Source organism: Tauraco erythrolophus, chromosome 3 (assembly GCF_009769465.1).
Source record: "Tauraco erythrolophus isolate bTauEry1 chromosome 3, bTauEry1.pri, whole genome shotgun sequence".
NCBI lineage: Eukaryota > Metazoa > Chordata > Aves > Musophagiformes > Musophagidae > Tauraco > Tauraco erythrolophus.
The window spans coordinates 104,393,018-104,420,393 of record NC_141467.1 but is presented as its reverse complement, the minus strand read 5'-3'; the positions used below and the strand labels follow the sequence as shown (position 1 = coordinate 104,420,393).

The 27,376-nt window shown below is 45.6% G+C and overlaps 3 protein-coding genes across 4 annotated transcripts; all 3 read left to right on the top strand.

The window, feature by feature from the left end:
- Positions 1-222: 222 nt before the first annotated feature.
- Positions 223-4,299, top strand: LOC104375849 (lymphocyte antigen 6E). The gene is made up of 3 exons (XM_009982308.2): positions 223-276; positions 3,022-3,141; positions 4,023-4,299. Exons 1-3 carry the CDS (start codon positions 225-227, stop codon positions 4,229-4,231), a joined length of 381 nt encoding a protein of 126 aa, XP_009980610.2. The 5' UTR covers positions 223-224; the 3' UTR covers positions 4,232-4,299.
- A 3,869-nt stretch (positions 4,300-8,168) lies between these two features.
- On the top strand, positions 8,169-16,755 carry LOC104375858 (lymphocyte antigen 6E). Of its 2 annotated transcripts, XM_086609599.1 has the most exons (4): positions 8,169-8,245; positions 12,022-12,141; positions 12,915-13,072; positions 16,675-16,755. In XM_086609599.1, exons 1-4 carry the CDS (start codon positions 8,194-8,196, stop codon positions 16,753-16,755), a joined length of 411 nt encoding a protein of 136 aa, XP_086465725.1. In that variant the 5' UTR covers positions 8,169-8,193. The 2 variants fall into 2 exon arrangements, with proteins under 2 accessions (XP_086465725.1, XP_009980621.1); XM_009982319.2 differs by lacking the exon at positions 16,675-16,755 and having other exon boundaries at positions 12,915-13,419.
- Positions 16,756-18,658: 1,903 nt separating this feature from the next.
- LOC104375868 (lymphocyte antigen 6E-like) lies at positions 18,659-24,338 on the top strand. Its single transcript, XM_009982329.2, has 3 exons — positions 18,659-18,710; positions 23,209-23,328; positions 24,127-24,338. Exons 1-3 carry the CDS (start codon positions 18,659-18,661, stop codon positions 24,336-24,338), a joined length of 384 nt encoding a protein of 127 aa, XP_009980631.1.
- Positions 24,339-27,376: the final 3,038 nt, after the last annotated feature.

The following is a 27,376-nucleotide window of genomic DNA, read 5'->3' as shown; positions in this document are numbered from 1 at the left end:
AAAAGATTTGATCTCGATGAAATGTAACAAAAAAATTGCTACCTGGATCCTTATAATAGGTTCCTACGCACAAACACACCCATCACTGATCACATCTTTTGTGTTGTCACTCCCCAAACCTCAAATTACTGTAATCAAAGGAAGTCACAGTAAACGCAGTCCCAGTATAAAACCTTCCGTGGTGCACCATCCCACATTGCTCAGGCTCTGAGGGCACGATGACCATGAAGGCTTTTCTGATTGCCCTGCTGGCAGCAGTCCTGTGTGCCAAGCAAGGTAAGGAGATATGGAGGCTGGGAGAGCCAGATGGAGAAGATCCTTTCTTCTCTGAAAGGGTTGTCAGCCACTGGAATAGGCTGCCCAGGGAGGTGGTTGAGTCCCCATCCCTGGATGTGTTTAAGAATAGGGTGGATGATCTACTTGAGGATATGGTTTAATGGGGATTAGGGATGGTTGGACTCGATGATCTCTAAGGTCTTTTCCAACCTAGAAATCTATGAATCTATGAAAGATGAAAATACCAGAAAAAAAAAAAAAAAAAAATTAGAGATAACACGGGGACAAGAAGGTTTGTCAGCTTTTAGTGAAATTGGTGAGGTCTTGGTCGTGCATTTTTTCTTTGGCGTCAGCTGCGTCGAGCAATATTTAGTGTGGTTGAGTCTTAGCTTCTGGGTGAGTTCTGCCGAGGTGCCCATAACCAAAAGAAAATGAATCATCGCTCTGGTTTCTCACACTCTCAAGTAGCAAGCTCCAACCACTTGCATCTGAAGATAGATCTGTGAACAGGAAAACGCGAACAGCAATTAAACTAGGCTCACGGGTTTGCCTTTGGTTTTATTTTTGTTCCTGAGTGGAACTTGAGGAGTTGTTGATGTAGGTCACACGGCTGGTATTGACACCTCGTCGTCTGCCAGTGTTTCGCTTTATTTCCCGCAGTGACGTTACGATTAAGCTGGTAGAGATTTGAAAACCTAAGAGCTCTCTGCTCGTAGGTTTGAAGAGCTCTTTTAAGTGTCTGGGAGTCAGTGAGTGTGTTTGTAATGAGATCCACGATACTCCGTGCTCGTCCTCTTTCAAAAGGAGGTCCAGATAGAACAAGATAATTGTGTAGAAATACCCAGTTGAGAAACATTGGCTCGATGCACGTATTTGCAACGCCGAAGAGCCCTGCGAGCCTTTCTGCACCGTTAAGGCTATTTCTGGCCACGTTCACAAAAGTAGAGCTAATGGAGGGCGGAGGCCAAGTGCAGGAGAGGTTTTATGACAGCTATAATGGTTTAAGCTGTTATTGTTTCCTGACTGGGGGGGTGGATTTTCTTTGCATCAGTCAGTGAACGCGAGCGCATTTCGGTTATGTTCACGCCCGTGCTGGGGTCTCTGCTCCGTCTGCATCAGGAAGTGGTTTGAGCAACTTTGTGAGATTTGGCAGAAAAGCAGATCAGAGAAGGCTGCAGGGACTGTAAAATGCGATAACGCTTGCTAGGCTGCGTGTTTGGGATTGCTCTGGCATGGTCTGCAAAAGGACAGTAGCCCACAGCTCGGGTTGGGGAAACTCCAGAGAAGAGGTTGGAGGCTTGACCTACCCAAGTGATGGAGGAAGAGCGAGTGCTGAATAGTCAGTTAAAGAGAAGTTAAAAGCAGGGTGTGACAAGGATGATTTTGTCTGCTGTTATGGAAAACACTTGCGCTTGCAACACCTGGCAACAGAAAATAGCACCTGGGTAGGTTTCAGAGCAAGGCCATCACTCGTATGCCTTCAGAGCCTTACCCACGGCAGCTGGCCTACCTGCAGTAGGGATGGGTGCTCTTTTCTTCTCCTACCTGGGGTAGTTAGGGCCTAAAACGGCTTCTAATTCTCTTTCAAAACTGCTTCTGGCACTGTCTAACCAAGAGTCACGGGCTTCAACTTCAGAGATGAATTTGAATCAACAGCAGTTGGGCTTTGGAGAGTCCCTGGGAGGAGTTTCTTTGTTAAAAACAGGTTCAAACACAATTGAAAGGGTCTCTTCTGTGCAGAAATAAGAGCCTTCCTGAGATGAGAAAGCCAGGAGGAACCGAACCAGGGAAATTTCAGCCCAACGTAGGACCCTCACTGGTTTGCAATTTGATCACCTTCCACCAGGAGCTCTCCATCACTGACAGCAATGGAGCAGGCTGTCCCGAGAGCAGCTCAACTGCCTCTGTCACCTCTGCTCTGAAATGAGGAGCGTTTCATGGGACTCTGAACAGGAGGGAAACAGTTTCCACCAATTATGAAGCCACCTCCAGGGAAAGAGATGGCAGATAGCTGTGTTTTTAGCATGGCCAGCTGCCAGACTGGACGTTTGACTCAATTTACTTGCTTTGTTCAGAAATAGATATCTTACTTCCTTCTGAGTAAGGAAGGAAGGCTGAACCCTGCTAACAATGTCATTGAGAACGTGTTTCAGGCGCTGGTAGAAATAATCTCTCTATCGTCCAGAGCAACCTCTCCCAGGGAACTCCCTTGAAAGTGGCTCTATGCTCAGTAATTTAGCTCACAGGGTTGTCATAGTCTTTAATTCATTCATTTCTGTACGGTGTTTTGCAGATGTGATCTGAAAATACTAAAAACTAATCTCTCACCTGACAACAGTGCCAGTTCATCCTCTCCTTGCCAGAACAATACTAGACCCACCCGGGTGGCTCGTGAGCTCTGCTTTTGTAGGTTGGCCTACCTGGTTGTCAACCAGGCCAATGTGGACCAGGAAGAGGGAGAAAAGTCACTTGAGTGCTGCTCAGGCTGCAAAAAAAATATGTTTTAAGGTTTAATCACTGAAAATCTCAAGTAAAGAAAGAAAACTTGCTTTGTTGTGTTTGTTGGGTTTTTTTTTTTGCAACTTCATTAATCAAAACCAACATCTCATTTCACTTGTCGTGAAAACTTGTTCATAACATACTTTTCACCTTGTATTTTCCAAGAAGGGACATGGCTTTTGACACTTTCTTCCCATGAGGGCATTGCTGGAAACTACTAATATGTGTCATGTGTGCTTTTCCCAGCTTCCTCACTGTTTTGCTACACATGCGACAACGAGCACTCCAACTGGAACTGTCTTAAAACCTACAAGTGTGAAGACAATGAGAAGTACTGTACAACCACATACAGCTCCGCTGGGTTTGGTGAGTACCAGTAACAGCTTAAGGCTTTTTTTTTTTTTTTTTTCTTTCTTTCCTTCAGAGAAACTCATGGGCAATAGCTTTCTTAGGGCAGTAGTTGGTCTTGTTGAAAAGAATCGATCATTGAGGTTTAAGGATCACTACACATGACGTGTGAATCCTTCAGCAGTGCTCTGTGATCCGCCATCTGGGGTATGTTCCTCACTGTTTTGCTGCAGGGCTGACTGGAGTAGACATTTTCAGGAGCAGACTCTGTTGCTTGATCTCAGAGCTCACACACATAGAATCATAGAATTCTAGAATGATTTGGATTGGAAGAGACCTTAAAGGTCATCTAGTTCCAACCCTCCTCCCATGGGCAGGGACACCCTCCACTACACCAGGTTGCCCAAAGCCTCATACAACTTGGCCTTGAACACTTCCAGGGATGGGGCAGCCACAACTTCTCTGGGAGCCCTGGTTCAATGCTCCATCACCTTCAGAGTGAAGAATTTCTTCCTTATCTCTAATCTAAATCTCCCTTCTTTCAGTTTAAAGCCATTGCCCCTTGTCCTATCACTGTACATGCTTTGTGATAGAGGATGAAAGGTGTTGGATGTAAGTAATGTGGTTTTAGAAACCCAAAATGCATTGGGCATTGGCAGTGATTTTTTGCTATCCTGCAGGAAGCACAGTGTGGATTTCTGTCAAGGACTTTCTAGTGTCACGTATTTCATTCAGGTTGTGTGGACACTCACCCAGCACTCATCAAATCTGCTGATAGCTGTTATTGCTGCATTGCAAATTAAGCCTAGTGCAATAAACCTCTTCCTATCATCCTCTGGTCAGCTCTTGCAGAAGAATCTTAAATCACAACTCTCCTTTCTTGTCTCTTCTCCATCCAGGCAAGGACGTGGGACACCGCATCACCAAGAAATGTTCTGTAGACTGTCCTGAGACAAACGTAAACCTCGGTGTGGCGGCTTATTCCACCAAATGCTGTAGTACCTCCCTGTGCAATTTCAGTGGTGCCAACAGCATAAAAATCAGCTACGCCGCGATGTTCCTGGGAGTTGTCGCCAGCCTGATCTGCGTCGTTAGGGCAGGATTGTGATGAGAAGTGAGAGAAGATGTGACAACCCAAGAACCTACAAGGTATTCCGCAGCTGAGAAACCAACATTCTCTGTCAAGTGTTTCCAACAGAGTCTATGCTACCCTGTTTTTTTCCAAGGCGTTCCTTCAGATTCCATCCACAGAATGGCGCGGTGGTGTAGCTCCTATTTTTCCCCCTGTATTATTTGCTGTTTTGTACCAATTTTCCCTGGGAAAGCTCTTTTGATAGCACGTATGTGACAATTGTTAGACAAAATAAAGGTTTATGTTATTCTAGAGTGTTTGCTATATCCACACTAAGATCAGCCCAAAAAAACAGCTCTGCCAGAATGGGCTGTAGTTTGAATCTCTGCTTCACATTGAATTCCTCTTTTTAGCACCTGGGAGTCTTCTCCTGGCCACCCTTCTCAATCCACTGAGTTGCATCCAGCAGCTCAAGACAGACACTCCACAAAGACAGATGTTGGCCAAGCTGGATGAGGCTTTGGGCAACCTGGTGTAGTGGAGGATTTCCCTGCCCATGGCAGGGGGGTTGGAACTAGATGATCTTTGAGGTCCCTTCCAACCCAAACCATTCCACGATCCTATGATTCTTTGTTCTGCCTGATCCCTCAGTGCTATTGAATGAAGGCATCAATCTAGATAGGTCAAAGATGTTTGTGTTGCTCCCGCTGCAAGTAACAGAGAGAATTGGTTTGTGGCTGCTAACACACAGAACTGGGGATCTGGCAGATATGGGTTGTGCTCCTGGCTGTGCTGCAAAGTTCTCATGTGACCTCTGCAGGGTGAGTGGTTTCAGCTTTTAAAATAGGTAAAGGTCCCACCTCAAGATGCTGGAGATGTCCAAGACGAGGATGGTGCTGCTGGAATTTGTCCTCATGGAATGAGGACCTCCATACGGGCTCGGAGAAGATGCTGTTAAGTGATTGCTCATGACTTCCCTGTAGGGACAGAGGAAACAGGCAGAAAGAGCCTGGCAGAGGTGATGGGCATCTGATCTGGTGGGGTTGTCTCTGCTACTTCCCTTTCCTCTGTCGCTGCTGCATTTCTAGGCTTGAGGATGGAGGAGATCAGGTGGAGATCCCCTGCAGCCCTTGGAGGAGCAGTACTATAGCTAAGATAGGCAAAATCCATGCACTCTTGGAGCCGGACGGTGCGTAATTCCCAACTGAGCAGCTTACAAGTGAAGTGCTGCATTTTGGGAGGGCTTGTCTAGAAGTGGCACCAGGGAAAAAGCCCTCATGTTTTCAGCCCGGTTGGATTTGAAGCGATTCTTGCTCCACCAGTGCTCAAGACAGGCTGCAAAGTGCATGTGTTTTTGTGCAACAGGGAGAAACCACAGCACTGGCCGAAGGCGGTGAAGATGGGATTAGGTTTAGTCATCCTATAGAGATTTAATTTCCAGGCAAGAAGGGTGTTCTGGCATTTATTTAAATACAAGATGGGCTAATTAGAGAATGGCAGCCTTGCAGCATTTCCGTGATGAAGGACCAACACAAACTTCTTTTTAACCACCTTTCCTATCACTTTGGCTATATGTTAATCACAATAATTTCTGAAATGATTCTCAAAGCTTTTGGCCAACTTGAAAATGCACACGTTTCATGAAAACATCTGAATTTCACAGTTAGTTTTAACTTTCAGCTTTTGTTTCATGAAAACTGTGTGTTTTCACCAAAATAAAGAAATCATTTGCCCTTCTTGCACAACAATTCCAACCAGGTTGAGAACAAGCCTAGCAAAACACTCACCTTCCTTCTCCACTCAGCAACTGGTCAAGGGAAATGAGTGTTTCCACCTCATTGTCCACTCCCAGTTAATTACGCTGTTACTCTTTCCAAAATCTTCTTGAAGTTTATATTCTCCAAATACTTAGGAACTCAAATATTATCTTCTCCTTCACCTCGGTGCCTCTAGTGTCCTGATCATCTGTGTCCTTTCTACCCCCGTGGGTTCTTTTCAATCTATCTCACCCAGCCATGGTGAGGGATGAAGCTGACATTAATATCAGAGGGACATATGGGACCAGCTGGAAGAGTGCAGGACCATCTAACGGAAAATCTTAACTGTCGGAAAACCTGCAATAACTCCTTTAGGAAACACAGCCTTGCCATCTCAAAATCTCAGCAGCTTGCAGGAGACAAGAGATATTTTAGTTTTTGCTTGGATGAGACTAACAAGGCGGGGAGGGGGGGAAAGTGCCTGGCTGAGATGCTATTTCTGTACCTGTTAATGGATGCTGTTGGCTGAGACAAATCCAAATGTGGGCTGCCTCCGCAGCGCAACGTACAGCTTGCAGAATGGCATTGCCTTGTGACTAGAGCCCCCTTTTCTGCTATTACCTCAAATAGTCAGCAATAAAAGTTGATTTACCAATAAAGACTCACGAAATCCCTTCCGGATTGGGGAAAATAAAATATTTCACAAGGAAGAGAGGGTTGCGCTGCCTGGCATGGAGGGTGCCAGCTTCTGTTTTTCTCCTGCCTGGTACCTGACAAAGGCATTAGCCTCACGAAGCCAAACAACACCCCTCCTTTGAGCTTTCTTGGTTAATTGCCACCTCTATTCCTACTGAGTTTCGTGCTCTACCTATTGAGAAAGCAGAAATTTCCTCACCTTAGTCACGCAGGTCTCCATACTGACACTATTTATACATCCAATTTAGAAGCGTTGGAAAGAGTTGCATCACCTCAAGAACTGGGCATGCCTTTTTGGTGAGATAATGGATGTAGGTGGGTCACATTGGAAGCCCGAATATTTAAGGGAACATGGAAATCTGGGCAAATTCGAGACTAAGAAAAAAGGCAAATAAAACAGATGGAGAGCAGCAAGGGGCAGAGTCGCTGGCAGAGACTTGGGGCACGCGGGTTGCTCCCGCAGCTCTGAGTGTCATGTGAAAGGGATCCAGCTGGACCGTTTCTGGGACTGCGCCTCCATCCCCATGACTAGATGGCAGAAAGACAACGGTGGGAGGAAAAAGTAGCAGCAATCAGAAGAAGATGGGATTTTATACAGGGAAATAGGATGAAACATGATAAAAAAAAAAAAAGGAGGAATAAAGAGCACCGTATGGAAAACCAGTGGAGTACTCCTATTGGCATTTCACATAATTTTGGCTGGCTTTTTTTTTTTCCTCAAGACTTAATGAGTTGAGATCCTTGATCAGGCAATCCCTCATTCTCTGTGCTTTAACTGGTTTAGTTTTTTCTCCCTGACATTTATTTTTTTTGTAATTTGTGAAAAAATTCACAGCTTGTTCCAAGTGATGGGGGTGGGTGCTATTTCTATTTTTTTAATTTAAGTGGCCATTTTCATTGCCCAGAGGAATTTATTTTCTAATAAGAGAACATTTTCCCTCACCTAAAATATCCAATTTTTGAACAGAAACATTTATGATTTCGAACTGCAGTCTTAAAAAAGGCCCACAGAGAATAATGCCTGGTCCCCTATGACACGCAGTGGAAGGATACTGCTGTTCTGATCTAGCTGTATTGACGATCCTGGGAGATATTTTGAAGAAGTTTCAATCCCAATTTCAATTTCAAATTCAATCAATTTCCATATGCATTAAAACCGTGCACGAGGAAGACAGGATCCTCAAGGACGCAGCCTGCTCTGAGACCCAAGCTGACCTGGAAAAGCAAACACTCCTTTTCTCTTGTGGACACTGTTTTGTTTTTGTGCTTTGCTTTTCTTGCACTAACCCAGAATTAGAAACTGTTGCAACACTGGATGAACAAGCTGCATTGTGAAACAACTTGGAAAAGAAGAAGTAGGGGGGGTTTAGATTTCCAACAAAGGACACTTACACATAAAATCACTGACACATCACTATCAATTATCCACCATCTGACATAGCAACCCTGTAGTTGTTATCCTAGCATCAAAGCAAACACTGCAGAGGTATAAAACCTGCCCTGGGTGAGTCCTGCTTGTTTTGGAGGCTGCGAGACCTATAAAGGATGAAGACTTCTCTCCTCGTCGTGCTCGTCATAGCCCTGTGCACGGAGAGTGGTGAGTCTCCAAGGATTGCTTTGCACTAGCGAGACCCCCTGGAGTTGGGGCATGTCTTTAATATTGCAGGATGACAAGGGGATTTTGCTGCATGAATGGTAAAGCAAAAAAAGGTCGTTAGGCTCTAGAGAATATTCCAGTCCTCAGGATAAGAAACCAGAGGATGTATCCCCGCCAGAAGTTGGAAGGAGGCTGAGGAACCGAAGTGGGGGATGAGATATCAACTTCATCTGACCAGTGCCGTCCCAGCCCAGACCTTGCAGAGGCTCAGTGTAGGCAGCTGAGAGCCTCTGGTGCAGCTCCATGAGAAGGGGGGTTAGTTGAGGGATATACAGAGCTGGACAGGCAAAGGCCAATACGTACAATAAAGCTGAAAATTTGGCATATAACTAACTACAGCCCAATTATTTTTTTCACTTGCTTGTTTATTGGTTGCAATTACAAACCGCCATTACCTAAATTGGTAGAGATGGTCAAGCCACAAGAAGATGCAGTTCTAGTTCCCATCTTTTTCTCACAGCTTGCTGCTTTGAGGTGCAACTTTGCCAATGTTGATCCCGGGTCTGGAATGGAGACGCAGAGTCCCATTCTCATTCTGACAGCTGGTGGCTGGGTTTTTTTTTGAAAGATCCACTGGGAACATGTATTTTAACTCTACCTGGCTGGGGTCTGCCAAGGATCGCTGCCTGTACCTCTGGAGGATACTCTGCACAGAGGTAGGCTGTGGGTCAGGCGAGGAACAGAGGGTGCAGCCCTGAGTATCCCTCTGATTATACTGGGGGAATAGTTGATTTCCTCAGCCTGGTGGGGCTTTTGCCTTATTGCAAACTGATTTTTTCTCAGGCTTTGCTGTAGGGATTCACCTGCAAATTACTGGCCATTCTGGTCCGGGTTTAGCAGAGCACTTAGACTCATACTTAATTTGAGGCCGTAAATGTTTTTATTGCGGGACTTCACAGGCTTTAAATTTGGAATATGCTAAATCATTGTGCTCAACGGGGTTGAGAAAGTTGAGGGCTATAAAAGGTTCCTTTCCTGCAGCTTATCAACTGTAATCACATTTTTTAAAAACATCACGTAATGAGACAGCAAACTTACCAAAGAAGTGGGTGAAAATTAACACAGACGCAGCACCACTTCGCTGTGCAATCTAGCCAGAAGGCTGGTTGCTGTTCCAATTAATCCTGAACCTCGCTGATTTTAACTGTGTAAATCCTGCATCCACCAGCACTTACGTTCGCTAATGCTTTACACGTGTAAGTTGCTTATCTGAGTGGCTCGAAATATTCACATGAAAATCTTCCTTGAGGAATGTTCTTTTTCAGTTGGAGCAGAGGTTCTTGCTGGGTGCTCCAAAGGCAACCTGGTTTAAGCTCAGATTTGCACGCTGAGTGGGGCACATTTCTAAAGAAATATTGTTCCTTTCCCTACTCAGCCCTCGTTGCGACATATATCTCAGTAGGCGCAATAAAATCAGAAGTGTTTTTCAATGTTATAGAATCATAGAATCATAGAATCGTTAGGGCTGGAAGGGACCTTCAAAGGCCAATTGTGAGCAATTGTTGTACTTAACCAGGACAGAGGATCAAAATTGTCCCACCCAACTTCAGGGTCTTAACTGAGCCACCTGGTTAGGAGCCAACATGCCTCCAAGAGTCCTCTATAGTAAATATGAGCAAGAGAGAAACCTCATGAGCACAGAGAGAGGTTGGCAAAATCACCCCTGCAGGTGCTTGCCCCCTGTCCTGGCTAGAAGGGTCTCAGGGCAACTGGACTCTGAAATGAGCAGCTTTGGAAGGTTGGGATGAAACAAGACTTGGGTATGCAACAAGCTCTACTCTTTCCTGCATAGATTCAGGAAGTTTTTTCTTGGAATGGGCTTGATTAAAGAAGCTGCATTAATTAAAGAATAAAATGAGTTACATGTCTGGAAAACCCAGTTGTGTTAATTAAGGAATAAAATGGGTTACATGTCCGGAAAACCCAGTTTGAGGACTCTGCTCTAGCGTACAGTTATTCTGGGAGGAAAGGGTGGTTCCCAGTGGGGTGGAGCAGAAACACGCCTGTGTGGGTTTTGCACAAGAGAAGAGAATGAAGCCACACTGCTTTGAGTGCAGATGGTCTAAAGGAAGGTCTCAGACTTGGAAAAAAAAAATAAATGTAGTCTGCAGTGTCAGGAGAATACTGAATGCAAAGGCCAGGCAGGACAGCCAAGAGGGTCTGGAGATGGAAACGACCATGACCAAGGTAGGATGCAAATTGCAACAGTCTTGGTATCAAGTCAGAGCGAGCTGGGTGCCAGGTCTGAGGCTTTTGAAGTTGTAAGGGATCATGGGAACAGAGGGAGATGGGATCTGAGTCACTGCAAGCCCAGTTGCCTGGCCTCTGTGTCCTCTGCCAGCTGCTCCTCAGTGAGAGACAACAGAGGGAGAGTAGGATCTGCCAGGACTTCAGACCACGAGAGGAAATTGATGGTCAGTGCTGGGTGGCCACAGAAAAGGAAAAGGGACTGTTAGCTGGAGTAGGGAGAGAAGACTGTTTCCACAGACATAGAGAAGAATGAATAGTGCCCTAAAAGGCATTTTTGTGGCTTCCTATGAAATATGTGGCACTTTCTGGTCACTTGGGTCTTGGTCTGAGGTGGGGCCAGGTCTGGGCTAGTAGGACTAAGGAGAAGAGAGACTGTTTGGGCCAGATGAGCTTGCTTAAGGTCAAACAAGGGCAGCAATGAGGTTGGGATGTTGCTGGCAAAGGCACCAACAAGGGCAAAGGAGCTTGGGCAAGGGAGAAGAGTGAGGGAAATAAAGAACAAGGAAGGCAAAGGACAGTGCTGATACAAAAATAAGATGGCTATTAACTGACCATAGAGAGGGATAGCCTGGAAATGAGAAGAATGAGCCTAATCCCCCAGCTGGGTGACATTACTGCAGGAGCATTTGCTTCAGATAAACAGATGAGTAGGAAATTCCTCTTAGCATCCAAAGAACTCTTCCCCAAGGATCTCTTTGCTGTGAATGACTGCTTCAGCTTACTTGAGTGCAAGCTGTTTTCATTCATTCACGCTAGCACAGCGCTTGGCAGATGCACGGTGTTACAGATGTGCACATTTTGCAGCTTTAGGCAGCCATCACCCACGGACAGCTGTAAAAAAGGAATCTGCTGCAGCCAAGGGGGTGGTTTGCTGAGCCCTGTCTTCTACAGGTCCAAGATTGCCTCCTGACACAGGAGAGCTCTGAAAATAAACCAGCCAAATTCAAGCGTCCATCTTCCCAGCAAACACTAAGAAGCAGATCTAGGTCACTTGTCTCTTGTTTCAGATACTTCGTGGGGGCATGCAGCAAAATATTCATGCCTAGTATGACCAGGGGGGTTACTCTTAGCCGTGTCTCTCCCTTGTTGTATTTGAAAAGATTTTTAAAAGAATTGACGGATGGTCTGTGTGCCCTGGGAAAGGATATGTAGGTTAGGACTCTTCAGATGACTTGAAAGAGAATACAAAAGAGTGTGGACAGGAATCCACTGGTCTCTTTCCACACAAGAACTAGTGGCCAGCAAACGGAGCTTGGAAGAGCCACATTGGAAAGAAACCACAAGAGCTTCATGCTGCAAGTAGTAGTAGACTTGGGCAGGCTTTCCAAAAGCAAACTGGGGATTCTAGATGGGTTCAAGGGAAACTAAGTATCCAGAAGGAAGATTCCTTGAGGGTTACCACCAGTTTTGTGCTTCTAAAGATATTTCTGGAGGTGATTGATGGGTGTTGTGTGCTTCTTTTGCAGCTTTCTCTTTGACGTGTTTCACGTGCAAAGATGCATTTTCCAACATACACTGTCTCAGTACAACCACATGCTCTGACCATGAGAAGTATTGTCTCACAACCTATTCTACCACGGGACTCGGTAAGTGTGAAGCTTTTCTAAAGCTCTGATGACAAGAGGGGAGGTTCAGGTTAGGCTGACTGCAGAGTCTCTACCTGCCATGAGGTGTGGCAGAAGAATTAATGAGGATCACAGTACACAGAGAGCAAGTTTTGCGGCATGTGGGAAGTCAGCATAGCCCGTCCCTGTCGCAATATATCATAACAATACTGCACTGCTGATTGAACACGACGAGGACAGGGAGACTTCGGAAGAGAGATGTTTTCTTTGCACCAACCCCTTGTCTCATTACCAAGCTCATACATAGACTTGTGAGGTGGTGGAATTGGAAAGGGCCAGTACTCTGGAAGGGGCAACATCAAGATATGGTGACAATGACGTCTTGCAACCTTGTGCTGTACAAACATGTTAGATCTCCAAATTCCTGCCCTAGGTTGCACCCAGCTGGTCCTGGAAACCAGCAGAGGAGTCTTTAGGCCTGGTGATAGAATGATAGAATGATAGAATCATAGAATCATAGAATGATAGAATCATAGAATCATAGAGTCATAGAATCATAGAATGGTTTGGGTTGGAAGGGATCTTAAAGATCATCTAGGTGGTCTCCATAGGTCACACATACACAAATAACGATGCAGTGCACCAAAGCCCGAGAAAAAAACCAACAGCGTTAAATACAGAACAACGTATTCCCCACTGGATATTGCGCTACCAGTTTATCACTGATGTTTGTAAAAACTACACGAGATGAAAAAAATGACTTTTCTCCCTGTTCTCTCTCTCTCCTGCTTCAGGCAATGACCGTAACCAGCGCATTACCAAGAAATGTTCTGCGTTTTGCCCAACAATTGACCTGAACATCGGCATAGCCGGTGTAGCTACCAGCTGTTGTGAGACTTCCTTGTGCAACATCAGTGGTGCCAGCAGCGTGAAAACCAGCTACACTATGATAGTTCTGGGTGTCTTGGCCAGTCTAGCCTGCATCCTCCGGCTGGGTTTTTAGAGGGGTTGAGGGGAAAAGTTGCTGCTTGGCCTTGCATTGCAAGGGATCAAACTCTCATCTGTACAGTGTGAATGTTGCCCTTTTTCTCCTACCTGGAAGGTCACATCCCGTCAGCAAATATTTTTGCTTTTTCCGTGCTCCACTGACAACGCACAAGAGCACAGCCCTACCTCAAAATGGTGTTTGGAAGAGAAAGACATGACGTGGAGCCCTGCACATGCACAAGGGCACCATAGAGTCACCATCTCTCCTACTATTGGCCTTTATAACTCCAGGCATTTTTTTATCCCCCTTCATTTTGTCCCTACCCTTCCCCTGTGCCATTTTTCCCTTTATATAATTTTCTGCCCTGTATCATTCTGCTCCGAGGAAGCCTTTAATGTTATAGTTGTTAAACCAAAGCTGGGCACAATAAAGTGTTGTTTTATTCTTTTGTGTGGCAGTGTGGTACGGTACATTGGGCGTAGAGGCTGGACACATCGATGTTAGCAGCAACAAAAGCTGCTAGCCAGATTGAAATAATGCTGAAATATATTGCAATTGCTTTATATTCACTTCAGGAAGCCTCTCCACAGCTTTTTTTCTGCATTGGCAGGAGTGTGATTTTGTGACTCCATTCCGGAATAAACTGTGTTCTATTTAACTTGCTTTCAATTTCTCTTCTGGGTCAGCTGGCTGAAAGGAAACAGCTGTTGAGCTATCCAGCAGGCAAGCAGAGGGGACGAGGCAGGACCTAACGAGAAAGGATCTTGAGCATTAAGTTTTCTTTAAACTGATTTAAGGTCTTCCAGTGGAAATTGCTTTATAAGCATTACGGATTATTTTGAAAGGGGAGCAAAGTATCTTGCTTGGTGCTTGAAAGAAGATAATCAGAAAAGACAGGCCCTTTCTACTGTGTGTCTGTTGGAGTCTGGAAATTTGAGCTTCTATAACAAAATTTTAACTTTGAAAATAATTCTTTTATGTTTCCTAGTCAAGTTTCCTATCATGGTTAAAATGGAAGGAACTCATTCCCCTGCACTGACCTTCCTTGTGGATAATCTTAGCTGGGAATGAGGGATTTGCTCACTCAAACCCTTGGACGTGAGTCACAGGAAGCTGAAATGCTTTCTCCTGAGCTGAAGAAGCTCTCCATTAGGATTATCCCAACAAGATCTCCCAAGGTGATTAGCTGGGTGCAGCTCATTCAGCTGGTTTTCTCTCTGTAGACTCATTGCACACGGAGAGCAGCCACATGCTTTGCTCATTCTGCCTGGTATTTGCCGAGAGCGGAGGAATAACACCACTCGGAAACAGACGGATCTTTACAACAGGTTTGCAAAGGAAACACGACCTCATGGCTCCAGCTCACCCCAACCTGCTCCTGTTCCTTCTTGTCCACCTTTCCTCCCATCCACATCTGACCCTCAGCTATGCACTCCCTGGCTGTTTTCTCTCCCAGCCTTCCTCGTTGGCTTCTTCATCCAGTCTTAGGCTGAGCTTTACCTCCAACCTCTATTTTCTTGCTAGAGCCTCAGCTCATTTTTTTCTCCTCGGTGCAAATGCAAGGTTGGCCAAGGATACTCCATGTTTAGCCACAAGACTCTCCGTTGTCCCCATGGTTTCTATTGCATCGCCATCCCACAGCTGAGCTGTCTCCATTCTTCTGTCCAATCTTTTCTCTTTGTCTTTCTTTTTCCCCTGCCAGATTGAGAGGTATTCAAGTGGCACACACATTTGAACAGCTCGAATGAGTCAAGAATTGTTCTGTGACCTTGGATGGCCATACTTTGTCCCACACCCAGATGATAAGGCGATAACAATGAAACCATTCAAAATAGTCTCCAACCTTTGCTATCCACAGGTTTAAGACTTCCTAGGGACAATGCTGGCTGGCACGAGCCAAGGCCAAGCTGGAGCTGGTACTGCCCAAAGTCTCGTCCTGCTGAGCTTGTGAATACAGACCTGCTCTTGGCATCTGGGTTTAAAATAAGGTCATGTCTGGTGGTACCTGAACTTGGCAGGTGCCTCCGATTTGGGCTCGGAGGGAACCTGGCATGTGAAGGAAGGTATAACAATGTGTGAGCAAGGGGAGAGAAGGTATGTGGTAGAGCCTGCTTTTGCCGTGGAGGGTTTCGTGGTCTGCTTATGGCTGTTGCATGGAGAAGTTATGAACAGCACTGGGAAACCAGGAGTCCTGTCCTTAAGGGAGCAGCTCCATCACTGGGCCCCAGCCTGCTTCCCTCTCACTTGGTTTCTACTTGACCCCATAGGTTTTGATTCCCTCCTGCCCAGCAACAAAACCCACACACACGGGCCAAAGATTAACCCACACCTCAAGTCACATGAAAGGGTCCTTATCTGGAGGTGGGACCAGCAATTGACCTGAGGCATGGGAGGTCCTGAAACCATGAAAGCTCCCTTAGCAAACCCTCCCTTGGAAACAGTGCCGTGTAAGAGGAGACTCCTCTCTGCCAGCCTCTCTGAGAAATCCTGATGTGACATCTCCCACACAGATGTTGCTGCCTAATTCCACATCCCTCCGCCCAAGGTTTCTTATTTGTTGGCTTCCATGGTTGCATACTCCTTGGATGAGAGTGGCAAGCTGCCCTGCAGAGACATCTGGGATGCCTGGAGGGCTCTCGGGAAGAAGATGAGTGTCTCACTCAAATAGTTGGGATTGCTCCTGGGAGGTAGCTGGCTGTCTCTGCGTAGATTATCTAAGAGCTCAGTTTTCAGTGCTCTGAGTCACCGCACCAAGACCTGAATCAGCCAAGGAGGCCTTGACCTGGAGGAGATGGTTTAACTTTGGCCTTTCTTTTCCCTTACTCAGGGCTCTATCACCACTGATTCTGAAGGACCTATGCTGTCTTCTGCTCACCTCAAATAATTTGCCTGTTTTTTCCAGATTATTGGGAAAAAGGGGGACTTTTTGAAATGGCATGTAGCAATAGGACAAGGAGCAATGGCTTTAAACTGAAAGAGGGGAGATTTAGATTACATCTAAGGAAGAAATTTTTCACTCAGAGGGTGCTGAGGCACTGGAACAGGTTGCCCAGAGAAGCTGTGGCTGCCCCATCCCTCGAAGTGTTCAAGGCCAGGTTGGATGAAGCTTTGAGCAACCTGATCTAGTGGAAAGTGTCCCTGACCCTGGCAGGGGTTTGGAACTAGATGATCTTTGAGTTCCCTTCCAACCCAAACCATTATATTATTCCCTCACAACATGAAATTTCTTCCCTTTCTCTCTGTTTATTTGTCCAAATCTGATTAACACATGGTGAATCAATGACAACATAAGAGACAAGATGGATGTGAAAGATCAAAGCAAGTTCCTCACCGGGGCTAAAAAACTTCTGGAAGCCATGGAAAGTGACAGAAGCATTCTTTTTCCAATATTAACTACTGCTCTGCTGTCATACAGCCAACTCATGGCTCCATTTCAAGGTTCATTTTCTTTTTCTTGAATGGGTAGTAATGAGATTACTCTACAGAGGTGACTCAGCTTCCTTGAGTTTTTTGCAGTCTTCCTCAATCTTATTTCTTACCTGGCGTTCCTGGCTTGCCTGCTCCAGGCCCTCCTCCAGGCTGAAAGCTGTGATGTTGGGCAGCAGAAGACACCCTCCCCATGCTGGCTGCTTAAGTGTTGCCTCTGACTGCTTTTGAGTTTTGTAACCTGTCCTCTTGAGAAAGAAGGCCACCCAGATGCTGTGCTGGAAAATCACCACTCTCCAGACGCTGCAAAGAGCGTATGCTCCATGCCTAGGTACTAACGAAGACATTAATGTCCTGGGGACAGCTCCCAGATAACTGTTTGACACAGAAGAGCTTGTTTCCTACTCAAATTTCTCTCCTTAGTACATGTTTGATGGCAGTGCTGGGGATGTTTTAGCCTCACCACTCTTTCAAAGCTGACTTGCTCTGAGCAGACATCCCATTGCATGAAGGTTCACATAGGAACAAATGGACACTGGCAAAGTCAACAGGAGGGGTGACACGGCAATCGTTAGAGCACTTTCATTCATGGAGGAAGGCAAAAGGAATATATATAACAAAAGTCTGTGGGATAATTAATAGGACAGAAAAAAAGGAAAAAATGGTTGCTTCCTTTTACCCTCATTGCAAAATACCATCAAGAAGACACACCCACTAATTACGAAGAACAACCTGTTTATTACACACTTGGGCAGTAAACCGAATTGCCCTCTGCAAAGCAGAAGGCTCGATTTGATCATCACCAGCATCTTCCCCTGCTGACCTCACAAACCTCCAAAAACAAGAGCGGGAATGTCTATTTTGACATCAGGCTTGAACAACTCTGGAATTCACCATGTGATGATGTCATTCTAGGAGCAGATTAGGAGGGCCTGAAAAAGTGTCAGAAACTCACATGGATAAGGAAATCATCCAGTGTTGGAATGATTCATATTAGAAAAAGACAAAAATACCCCACTGATTGCTACTTCTAGGGAACTGCCTGTTAAGTTCTTCCATAATTGCCAGAAAAAGGGGGGGGGGGGGGGTTGCAATTTTTTCTTTTGCACATTCTGCTACCTGCTCTCCAGGACTAATCTCACTTTGGAAGGAGCTCCATTGAGATGGCAGCTTGAGCTCTTACAAGATGCATCTCGTATTAGGGTCTATTTCCCAGAATGTCAGAAACAGATTTTAAGAAATTCAGAGGAGAGCAACACAGAGGAATAAAAGAAAAGGGGTTGATTTAAGAGGAGAGATTGGAAAAGAGACAGTTTGAGAGATGGCTTTTTTCAAAGTAGAGCAGCAATTCCAGGATGCCAATTTGTGGTATCGTAAATGGAGGTCTGATTTCCAGAAATTATTTGGTGTGGAGAAAAGCAGACCCTCTAAAAGATCTCTGAAACAGAAGCAAAACTTCATTAAGTAAAAAGTGTATAAGATATTTGAGAATTACAACCAAGAGAGGAGCAAGCAGAGGGATTAACTACAGGTAATGGAAAATTGATAAAAAAATGAAGACTGACACGAACATTTGAGGAAAATCTTCTATTTAACTAACCATTAGCTAATTTGATTTAGTGCAAAACACACTGATTTTATCGGAGGTCAACCAGCACAGGCCAGTTGAGAGTCTGAGCTTCTGTTACTGTGGAATATTTAAAGAAAATTAACAGTACAAGCCCTGGTACATGACGCTCTAACTATCCAAAGGGCTCAGAAAAATGCACTGATAGGACTATCTCCCCGTGCCTCCGGGCTTCGCTATTTCATCAGTGCAGCTGCTGCTTCTGCTGGGAGGAAGGAAAGGAAGAAACTCAAAGGAGAAGAGAGTAGATCCTCATTTCCCATCACTCATACAACCGGAAGAGCAAGAAATGTGTTGCTAAAAGGACTTTTCCCCAAGGTGCCAACCTGTTCCATGGTTTCCAGCATGGAGAACTCCCACATGCACATTACACAGCCTTGGGTTGATTTCACGTCTACCCGCGAGCCATCCGGAACCTGTAAAACTGCTGCTGTTGGAAAGCTATATAACCTGCCCTCCAAACATCTTCCCAGTCCAGCTGAGAGGATCTGGTGGAGATGAAGACTACTCTTATCACCTTGCTGGCTGCTGTCCTGTGTGTGGAGCAAGGTGAGCCTCTAACGCTGCTACTAGTTAAGATAATGCTTGTAGAGAAGATGCTGACAACTTTTCCTGTGGCAAAAATTTAACTGGCTGTCACCAGCTTCGCAGCATTACAACGTTGTGGCCATGTGGCCATCAACTTCCTTTTGCACCTTGATTAACAATTTGCTCCAGCAATAAGATCCTGATAAATTAATTCTGCTTTTCAGCAGGCAGTACTGACTGACAGAGCTCTAACTGTATGGTGCTGGATGCCAGGTTACATCCGTGCGGTGGTCTATGGGATCTTCCCAAATGATTCAAGTTGGAAGTGCCAGAAATCATAACAAAACATTTTTTTAATCCATATTGGTTTTGAGCATTTTACAGACTTTTCTGTACTGTTGCTTCCTCCATTGTAGCGAGCCACGTGGATTGCCATGTGTCTTGCTCCCTAGGAAATGCACCAGTGATAATTTTTATAGAATAAATCAGAGACAAAGGTGAAAGAGCTTTTCTGGGCATATGTCATGTTAAAGGCATCCTTCTCCCAAAGGGAAGTCTGCAGTACTCTGAATGTGTGTCCTTCTTCTTGGACAGATACACATGTTGCTAAATCTCTACGCGCACATAGGAATAATGACCAGGTTGCCAATATTCCCCCCACGCCTGATGGTTTCCCAGAAACCATGATACATATCTTGCAGAGGTTGAGAAAGAGGCACCCGACTAATTCTTACTCTCTGATGTATCAACCCCTACTCCTACATTTTTTGGACAGATGGTTCTGCAGTATGCCTGGAAGAGCAGAAGCTTCGGCCAGTTTTGGTGGTTGGAAAGGGGTATTCAATGCTGAAAAATAGACAGGATTTTGTGCCCATAATTCCAGAATGCAGTGACACAACATGGTCACAGGAGAGTAATTATCAAAGGCAACACCTTCAGTGTCACCTGGGATGAAGTGGAAAGCTAATACGGATCCAAGACTGTGGCAGCAGGCATTCATGGTGGGATATCTTATTGCCAAAGTAGGCTGATTACATTTTATATTGGCATCAGCTTCCAAAGGGATTAAAGGACAGTCTTTTATACAGCACCTTTTTGCAGCCCAGTTTAGATTGGAGAAAACTAGCAATTCTAATATCAAAGCTTTCACATTGAAGAGTAAGAGTTCACAATTTTCTGGTCTAACACAGAGACAAAGGAAATTTTGGAGACAACGGTTATTTGATATTTCTTATGTATTTGGGGTCCCATTAAAGACCCAAATAAGCAACTTTTGATCAAAACTGTTGATCTTAAAGCCCACCAAAGAGGGTCTGTTGCCATTTGCTTCTATAAACTCACCGTTATATTATGTCCAGAAGAAATCTTAAAAAGTCATGATCCTTTTCCCTGCTCTAATGCTGGACGAAACCAGGCAGATATTTATCTAATGTGTCCTTGAAAGTTTCCAACAAAGAAGATTCTAGAGCCAGGAATTGCTCAGACCCTCATCACTTTAGAAAGTTGGTCTTAATATCTCTTAACATCTCTTTTTGTACAGTTGTCATAGAATCATAGAATCATAGAACGGTTTGGGTTGGAAGGGACCTCAAAGATCATCTAGTTCCAACTCCCCTGCCATGGGCAGGGACACCTTCCACTACACCAGGTTGCCCAAAGCCTCATCCAACCTGGCCTTGAACACTTCCAGGGATGGGGCATCCACAACTTCTCTGGGCAACCTGTTCCAGTGCCTCACCACCCTCAATGTAAAAAATGTCTTCCTTACATCTAATCTAAATCTCCCCTCTTTCAGTTAAAAGCCATTTCCCCTTGTCCTATCACTGCATGCCCTTGTAAAAAGTCCCTCTCCAGCTTTCCTGTAGGCCCCCTTTAAGTACTGGAAGGCTGCAATAAGATCACCCCGGAGCCTTCTCTTCTCCAGGCTGAACAGCCCCAACTCTCTCAGCTTGTTTTCAGAGGAGAGGTGTTCCAGCCCTCAGATCATCTTTGTGGCCCTCCTCTGGACCTGCTCCAGCAGCTCCATGTCCTTCTTGTGTTGGGGACCTCAGAGCTGAACGCAGTACTGCAGGCGAGGGTCTCACGAGAGCAGAGTAGAGGGGCAGAATCCTGTGTTTTCACTGTAGAATGCGTAGAAAATTTATTACTTTCTTCTTTGCAGCTTCTTTTTGCTTGAACGAGGAACATTACTGTGCCTTTCCTCAGCATTTTCTCATTTTTATTAAACAAATGAAATGTTCTAAACCCTTCTAACTTTTTCTAAGAGGTCATATTTTGAAGATATCTGACCATTTCTCCTCCCTCTCCTCTGGTCTCTCTCCAAATGTTTTGCATATTTTTTGAAGTGTCACATACAGATTTGGTTATTGGTGTTCCAGCTGAGGCTTTGCCAGAGAAGAAAGGCCACTTCACATATCTTGCACATGACATTGTTGACTGTGTTCCCTTGGGTGACGTATGTTTTTATCGCTGCAGTGTGACACAGTTGACTCCTGCTGTTTCCCCTGCAGTCCTTAATTGCCACTCAACCACTTGTTCGTCATCCACATTTAAGTGGCTAATTTTTATTTTAGTGCAATATATGTCTCTTCATTGAACTGCATCCATTCTTTTCTTCATTCTTTTTCTACATCTGTCTGTCAAAATCACTTGGAACCCTACTCACAGCATATTTTCAGTTATTTTGTCCTTGGCATCACGTGAAAATGTGATATGCATCCTCTATCCCATCCCTACTGTCACTAGTGATGATACCATATAGACTTGAGACCACAGCAGAGCTCTGGAGAACTTTATGAGTTGCATTGCTCCAACTGTTTTAACAAATAACCATTGTGAACGACCCTGTGAGCATGTTTTCAAGTCTGGCATTGTACCCACTCTGCTGCATTTTCGCTAGCTTGTGTTTCCGGGGCTTGCTCATAATATCATTCAAGATTGTGCCAAAAATTTTGGTAAAACCGTGTTGCATCTCCTCTACCCCTGAAGTGAAGTTTCAACTTTTCTAGTGATGAGCCAAGCAAAAAAACTACACAATGCTATGGTCCTCTCAGCATCAACAATTGATAACTTTTCTCTTCCCTTCCCTTCCCATCCCTTCCCTTCCCTGTCCCCAGACTTACCAGGAACTTAGAAAGGATTCTGCACTGTGTTTGCTTCCTTTCCCAAAAAATGTCTGTATTTTTAAAGTAACTCATCCCCTCTCCTATGCACAAACCCACATACTTTGCTCTGGGTGATTTCACAAGCTCAGAACCCAACCACCACCACCAAACCTATAAATCAGTTAATCTGCCAAGCTGGGCAGTGTTCTGCAGACACTTTGCTGTGGTTTCTCATCCAGAGTGTGTTTTTGCTCTTCTTCCTTTCTACCACTAATTTCCAGAGGCTTTCCAAAGGTCTACATACCACCTCCTGGATTTGAAGGCAAGTGGTACATTCTTGACAGACAAGACAGCTCATTGCTGCCTGCCCTTCTTGCCAGTCATTTTCTAAATTCCAGTACCTAAAGGGGCTACAAGAAAGCTGGAGAGGGGTTTTTTACAAGGGCTTGTAGTGACAGGACAAGGGGCAATGGATTTAAACTGAAAGAGAGGAGATTTCAATTAGATCAAAGAAATTTTTTACAACAAGGGTGGTGAAGCACTGGAATAGGTTGCCCAGAAAAGTTCTGTCTGCCCCATCCCTGGAAGTGTTCAAGGCCAGGTTGGATGAGGCTTTGAGCAACCTGGTCTAGTGGAAGGTGTCCCTGGCCATGGCAGGGGGACTGGAACTAGATGATCTTTGAGGTCCTTTCCAACCCAAACTGTTCCATGATTCTATTCTATGATTCTATATCTGTATTGCAGATGTATGAACTATCCCACGAAATCCACATTTACCAGTTAAACCATACTTTTTGTGAAGACTTCCTGTTTATTCTCTGTCTTAACAGTAGTATGCAGAAGTTTAACAGAGCATCTGACTACTCTCGTCAGACTTCCTAGGACTGAGGTTAGGCCAGTTCAGTTAGTGGCGTTCGACCACAAGAAAGGATACGTGACAGTACTCTCTGAGCCAGATGAAAGAGAAATAGGACACTGGGCATTGTCTAATTCCTCAAAATGCTCCAGGCATCCTCGAGTTCTCCCTGGCAAGCCCTGACTAGGCTGGTGCAGGAGAAGCGACTGAGCAGTAATTGGCAATTCACGTGGCAGAGCTCTCAGGACAGACAAAGCTATTGCTCAGCAATAATCTCCATCATAAAAGACCCCAAATCCTTGAATTCCACTCACATCTACCGCTGCCAGAGATTGCAAACAGATCGATAACACTTCGCAGTCTGAGACGTATGAGACAGAGAGGGATTTAACACCGCTGCAACGAGTCGAGGGATAAGGAAAGTCACTGGTCATTCACGCACAAGCATTCATCAGGCTGTAACTAGGAAAATGGAGATATCTGGATTGTAGGTATTGTGGTTCCTAAACCATGTAATGTGCTCTTTCTTATCTTTTTTTTCTTTTTTTTTTTCCCCTAGCTTACCCGTTTATGTGCTACGTGTGCCAAGAGCAGGAGTCCAACAAGAACTGTTGGACCATTTCCATGTGCGAAAAGGAAGACAAATACTGCGTGACTGTCCATGACACCGTTGGAACAAGTACGTTTCTGAACACCGCCTTGGTTGTGTTGCAGAAGAGCAGGCCCAGGAATGGGGCTTCCATCTCAGTCATGGCCACGAATGGAAAAAAATAGGCAACAAACCAACTCTTAGGAAACACCAACCTCGTTGCTCGCTATTGCAGTCACCGTGGTGTCGATACATACTTGATATTATCACCAGGAATTGGGGAAATGCTGAAGATACGTATAGCAGCACCGGAGAGTGAACTCAAGCTGGGGCTGTGTGTGCTGCTTCATGGTTATCTCCTTCAGCTTTCTGCTGACCAGAAGCTAGCTCTGCCTGTGGCAATGTTCACTCCCAGGGTTGTTTTTGATAATCTTTGGGCAAAATTACACCATGGGTGACTCCCTCTGCCATGCACAATCCTTCAGGTCTGTCCTTGGGGCTTTGCACCCTCTAAGACCTCCATGTGCTCTCAGACCAAACCTCAGGTCATACAATAAATTCCCCCTGGTTTTAGACTGTAGGAAAACCGTCCTGGTGGGCAGACACCCAGCCTGAGCATCACTTCAGGCAGCTTGAACAGAAAGCCACCCATATATGCTAATTCCACTTTAGGGACAGATGGAACATGGAGCCCAGAGAAGACCAGCCTCATGTTGCAGCAGTGTGAACATGGCCAGACTGTTGCTAGTCCCAAGCAGGGCATATATTTGCCTTGAGGACTACTGCCTGGCCTTCTTTTATTCACCAACCCAGATTTAGCCATGGAAACATTTTAATAATGATTCTTACATTCTACTCTTTCTTTTTACCCCTTCTTTTATGCATTAGAGCCCAACAAGCCTAAATACGTCATCTCTAAGATGTGTTCTCCAATGTGTCCAGCAACAGGTCAGCAACAAAACCAAACCTATCGGAGAGTTTCTTGCTGTGAGAAACCATTATGCAACGTGAATGGAGTCAGCAGCAAGCAAAGCAGCTATGGAGTGATGTCCCTGGGTGTCCTAGCCTGTATCACTCACATCTTTGCACGTGGACCGTGATGGGTTAGGAAAAGCTCCCCATGATGGCATTGTTGGATGAAATAAAAGTGTGTTGCTCTGGGATAATTACTGCTCTCAAAGAGTCGTGCTTTGCGGCTGAGCTTCCCCTGGGATTTTCGAGAGAGTCTAAATAACTTAGGTGCTGAACTCCCATTGATTTCCTAAGCCTACTTGAATCCTAAGTGTCCCCAGACATTCAAGTCACCTAAGAAAACACATAAAAGACAATCCTTTTGACATGCTCAGGCTTCAAATCGTTACAGCTCCAAAGAGATCCTTGAAGACATATTTTTGTCTCTGAGTTTCAAAGCGACGCGAGGAACAACAACCCACCCTGCCTGAAACACAGGGAGTAGCTCAATAGTTGTGTCAGCACAGAGGGGATGTTCATTGTCTTCTGCTCACAGTAAGTTGGGTATCACACATCAGTCATGCAGTTCATAAACAAGTCAAGGTAAAGCTTATTTTTGGCAGTATTTTGGACACTCCTCCAGCCTCAGTAGGGAACAATTTCTGGCTCTTCTGGCTCTCAGGGGTATCACATTTTGAAAAGAGCATCCTTTATCGCCCAGCTCCGATGTGCTGGCTGAGCTTGGGGAAAAGGCAGAGAGAAGCAAACGTGGCTGAGAGAGGAAAGGCAGCAGCAGGGTACCAGTGGGGAGCTGGGAGGGAGGAGGGGAGCTGGTTGGGCAGCATGGTGAGCACTCTGCTGGGAATTGCCCACACTCTGCCTCCTCATGGACCTGGTCCAGCTAGAAAAGAAGATGTCTCCATATCTATTTCTCTCTGGTTTTGGTTTGTTGTTTGTTGTTTTTTTTTTTTTGGCAGGGCCAAACCAACCTGACAGCTGTTGCCTCCTCTCCCTTTGAGAGCTGCAGCTGAGGGAAGACAGGAAAGCTCTGTAGGAGGCCCTGGCGTGTCTACAGAGAAGAAGAAGGGCTGACAGCCAGGGACTAACACAAACACAAAACAGTGCAGAGCTTCTTGGTCATAGGCCCTGCTGCAAGCTCACTTTTCTGGAAAACAAAAAAAAAAAAAAAAGCAGAAGTTGGCAGCATCACTAGCTCAGCTGTGTTCTGGGGGAAAACAGAGTTCATTCAAACAATTGAAGGGTTTTGTTGGGGTTTTTTGGATGAGATGTTGTATTTGATGGGTAAATGAGATCTTTGGTTTGTCTGAAGGATTGGCTTGGAAGTCTGCTGCGTTTTGGTTGCACGTGTGGGAGGATGCACATTTTTAAGATGTTTCACGCTTGCTGGATTACAAAGCAACCAACCACTTTCCCAAGAGGACGATCAGCCAAAGATACCCCGTCACCTTCATGTTTCGTCTTGTGAACTCTGAAGCCCGGTGCCTGATTTTAAACATTTTGTTTAACAGACAGGAGGAAAACAGAGCAAATGAAGGAGGTGACACCATGGTGCTGGGCCGTTGATCTGAGCATACTGGTGAGCCGTGTCAAAAGGGTCAAATGTGGACTTGCTGGCAGAACATGCGGTTAATTTTCTCTCATCAAAGACAACCACAAAAATGAAGGAAAGCTACGATGGGGAAGGGGAAGAGAAAGACTTTTTAAACCAAAAAGAAGGAAGAGACATCCAGCTGCTAAGGGCAGTGGCTGGCAGCACCGGTAGGGTCTGTGGTCATCGTGCTGTATCCTGATGCCATGAGCACATGCTCCATGAATACTCCACATAGAGGGAAGACACGTCTTCCTTGCAAAATATCGAGTGCTTTCAAAAAACTCCTGGAAAGTTGGGCTCTGGGCCAAAGCTCTTACTGTCTTTACCACCAGGCAAGTTGACACAGGAAAGGGGAAGTAGAAGAAGCAATTTATATCTCAACCAGTTTCAACGGACATGAGAAGGCAAAGACCAGTGTTAGTGAGACCAGCTGGTGAGGAGGGAATGAGTTAAGAGTTGAGACAAGTCCATTGAGGCTGGTGGCATGCGGGGGACTTGGATGGGCAAAGTGAAAGAGGGAGAGCAAACCTCATCCAGATCTTTTTTTTAGGAGCAGCAGAGCGGGAGCTGCTGTAGGGTCTGGTGGGATAGGTGGTCCGCTCAGAGCCCAGCTGAGCCCAGCAACCACCACTGAGGACTTCCTTTTGCGGCCTTCCACTTCTGCACTGGGATCTCCGGCAATGAGACACTCCTTAAAAAAGCTGCTTGGTTCTGCTTACAGGGACTTTCTCTTGCTGGCAGATTTCTACATGCATCACTACATGCCTCCTTGCAGGCCTTTATCACCTTCCTAGCTCTTCCCTTCCTCTTCATCATGCCAGTTTAAGTGCTGCCTGCTGATAGCACCCAAATAGATGTTGTCTCCAACAAGATAAAATGGACAGAGGGGTTCCTAGGTCTACAAATTTAGAGTAACCCTTTCCTTTCTTGAAATTTCTGGATGACAGAGCACCTGACCACACCAAGATTATGTTGACTGACCCTTTGCAAGTGAAGTGCCTTAAGGTTTTCAATGTGTTTAAAAGGATTTGCTGGTTGCATTGCCAGACATACCAGCACTCGCCTGACTCCTGGACTGAAAGCCCACAGTCGCGAAGGAGGAGCCGAAGGTCTCTGAAAAGTCAGTATATGGGTGGGATTTATGAATGGACTTTGTCAGAGCTGATGCTCTCAGTGGGAAATCACTGGAACTCTTTCAAAGTGTGATAGTTGATGTGGGGGGGTGTTCTGGTGGCAGGAGAGGGGATTTGCTCCCTGTGCCACCAGATCTGAGTCCCATCCCCCCCGGGGGGTTGAGCCAAATTGGCGCCTCTGTGAATGGCCCTATTTAAGTTGGGACAAAGGGGCGGGAAAGGGCTTTTTGCTCAGGAGCGAGGAGAGAGAGAGCAGGAGGGCGCTGCCCTCACTCCCGGCTCCCGGCCGGGCGGCTGCTCGGGCCCGGGCCGGCGCCATGTGCTCAAGATGGCGCCGGGGGAGCCGCATGGGGGGGGCTGGGGAAGCGCCTTGCTCCCGGGGTGCCCGCCGGGCCGAGCTCCTCTAGAGGAGATTAAGATCTAAGAGAAAACAACCACAGCG

What these genes read in the sequence shown, in the direction of transcription:
- LOC104375849 (XM_009982308.2), top strand. Translation starts at nt 225, where the DNA reads ATGAAGGCTTTTCTGATTGCCCTGCTGGCAGCAGTCCTGTGTGCCAAG. An exon ending in AGTCCTGTGTGCCAAGCAAG is followed by an intron (nt 277 to 3,021) that starts GTAAGGAGATAT and finishes TGCTTTTCCCAG; the next exon opens with CTTCCTCACTGTTTTGCTAC. An exon ending in ATACAGCTCCGCTGGGTTTG is followed by an intron (nt 3,142 to 4,022) that starts GTGAGTACCAGT and finishes TTCTCCATCCAG; the next exon opens with GCAAGGACGTGGGACACCGC.
- LOC104375868 (XM_009982329.2), top strand. Translation starts at nt 18,659, where the DNA reads ATGAAGACTACTCTTATCACCTTGCTGGCTGCTGTCCTGTGTGTGGAG. An exon ending in TGTCCTGTGTGTGGAGCAAG is followed by an intron (nt 18,711 to 23,208) that starts GTGAGCCTCTAA and finishes TTTTTCCCCTAG; the next exon opens with CTTACCCGTTTATGTGCTAC. An exon ending in CCATGACACCGTTGGAACAA is followed by an intron (nt 23,329 to 24,126) that starts GTACGTTTCTGA and finishes TTTATGCATTAG; the next exon opens with AGCCCAACAAGCCTAAATAC.
- LOC104375858 (XM_086609599.1), top strand. Translation starts at nt 8,194, where the DNA reads ATGAAGACTTCTCTCCTCGTCGTGCTCGTCATAGCCCTGTGCACGGAG. An exon ending in CTATTCTACCACGGGACTCG is followed by an intron (nt 12,142 to 12,914) that starts GTAAGTGTGAAG and finishes CTCCTGCTTCAG; the next exon opens with GCAATGACCGTAACCAGCGC. An exon ending in AAACCAGCTACACTATGATA is followed by an intron (nt 13,073 to 16,674) that starts GTTCTGGGTGTC and finishes TGCCTGCTCCAG; the next exon opens with GCCCTCCTCCAGGCTGAAAG.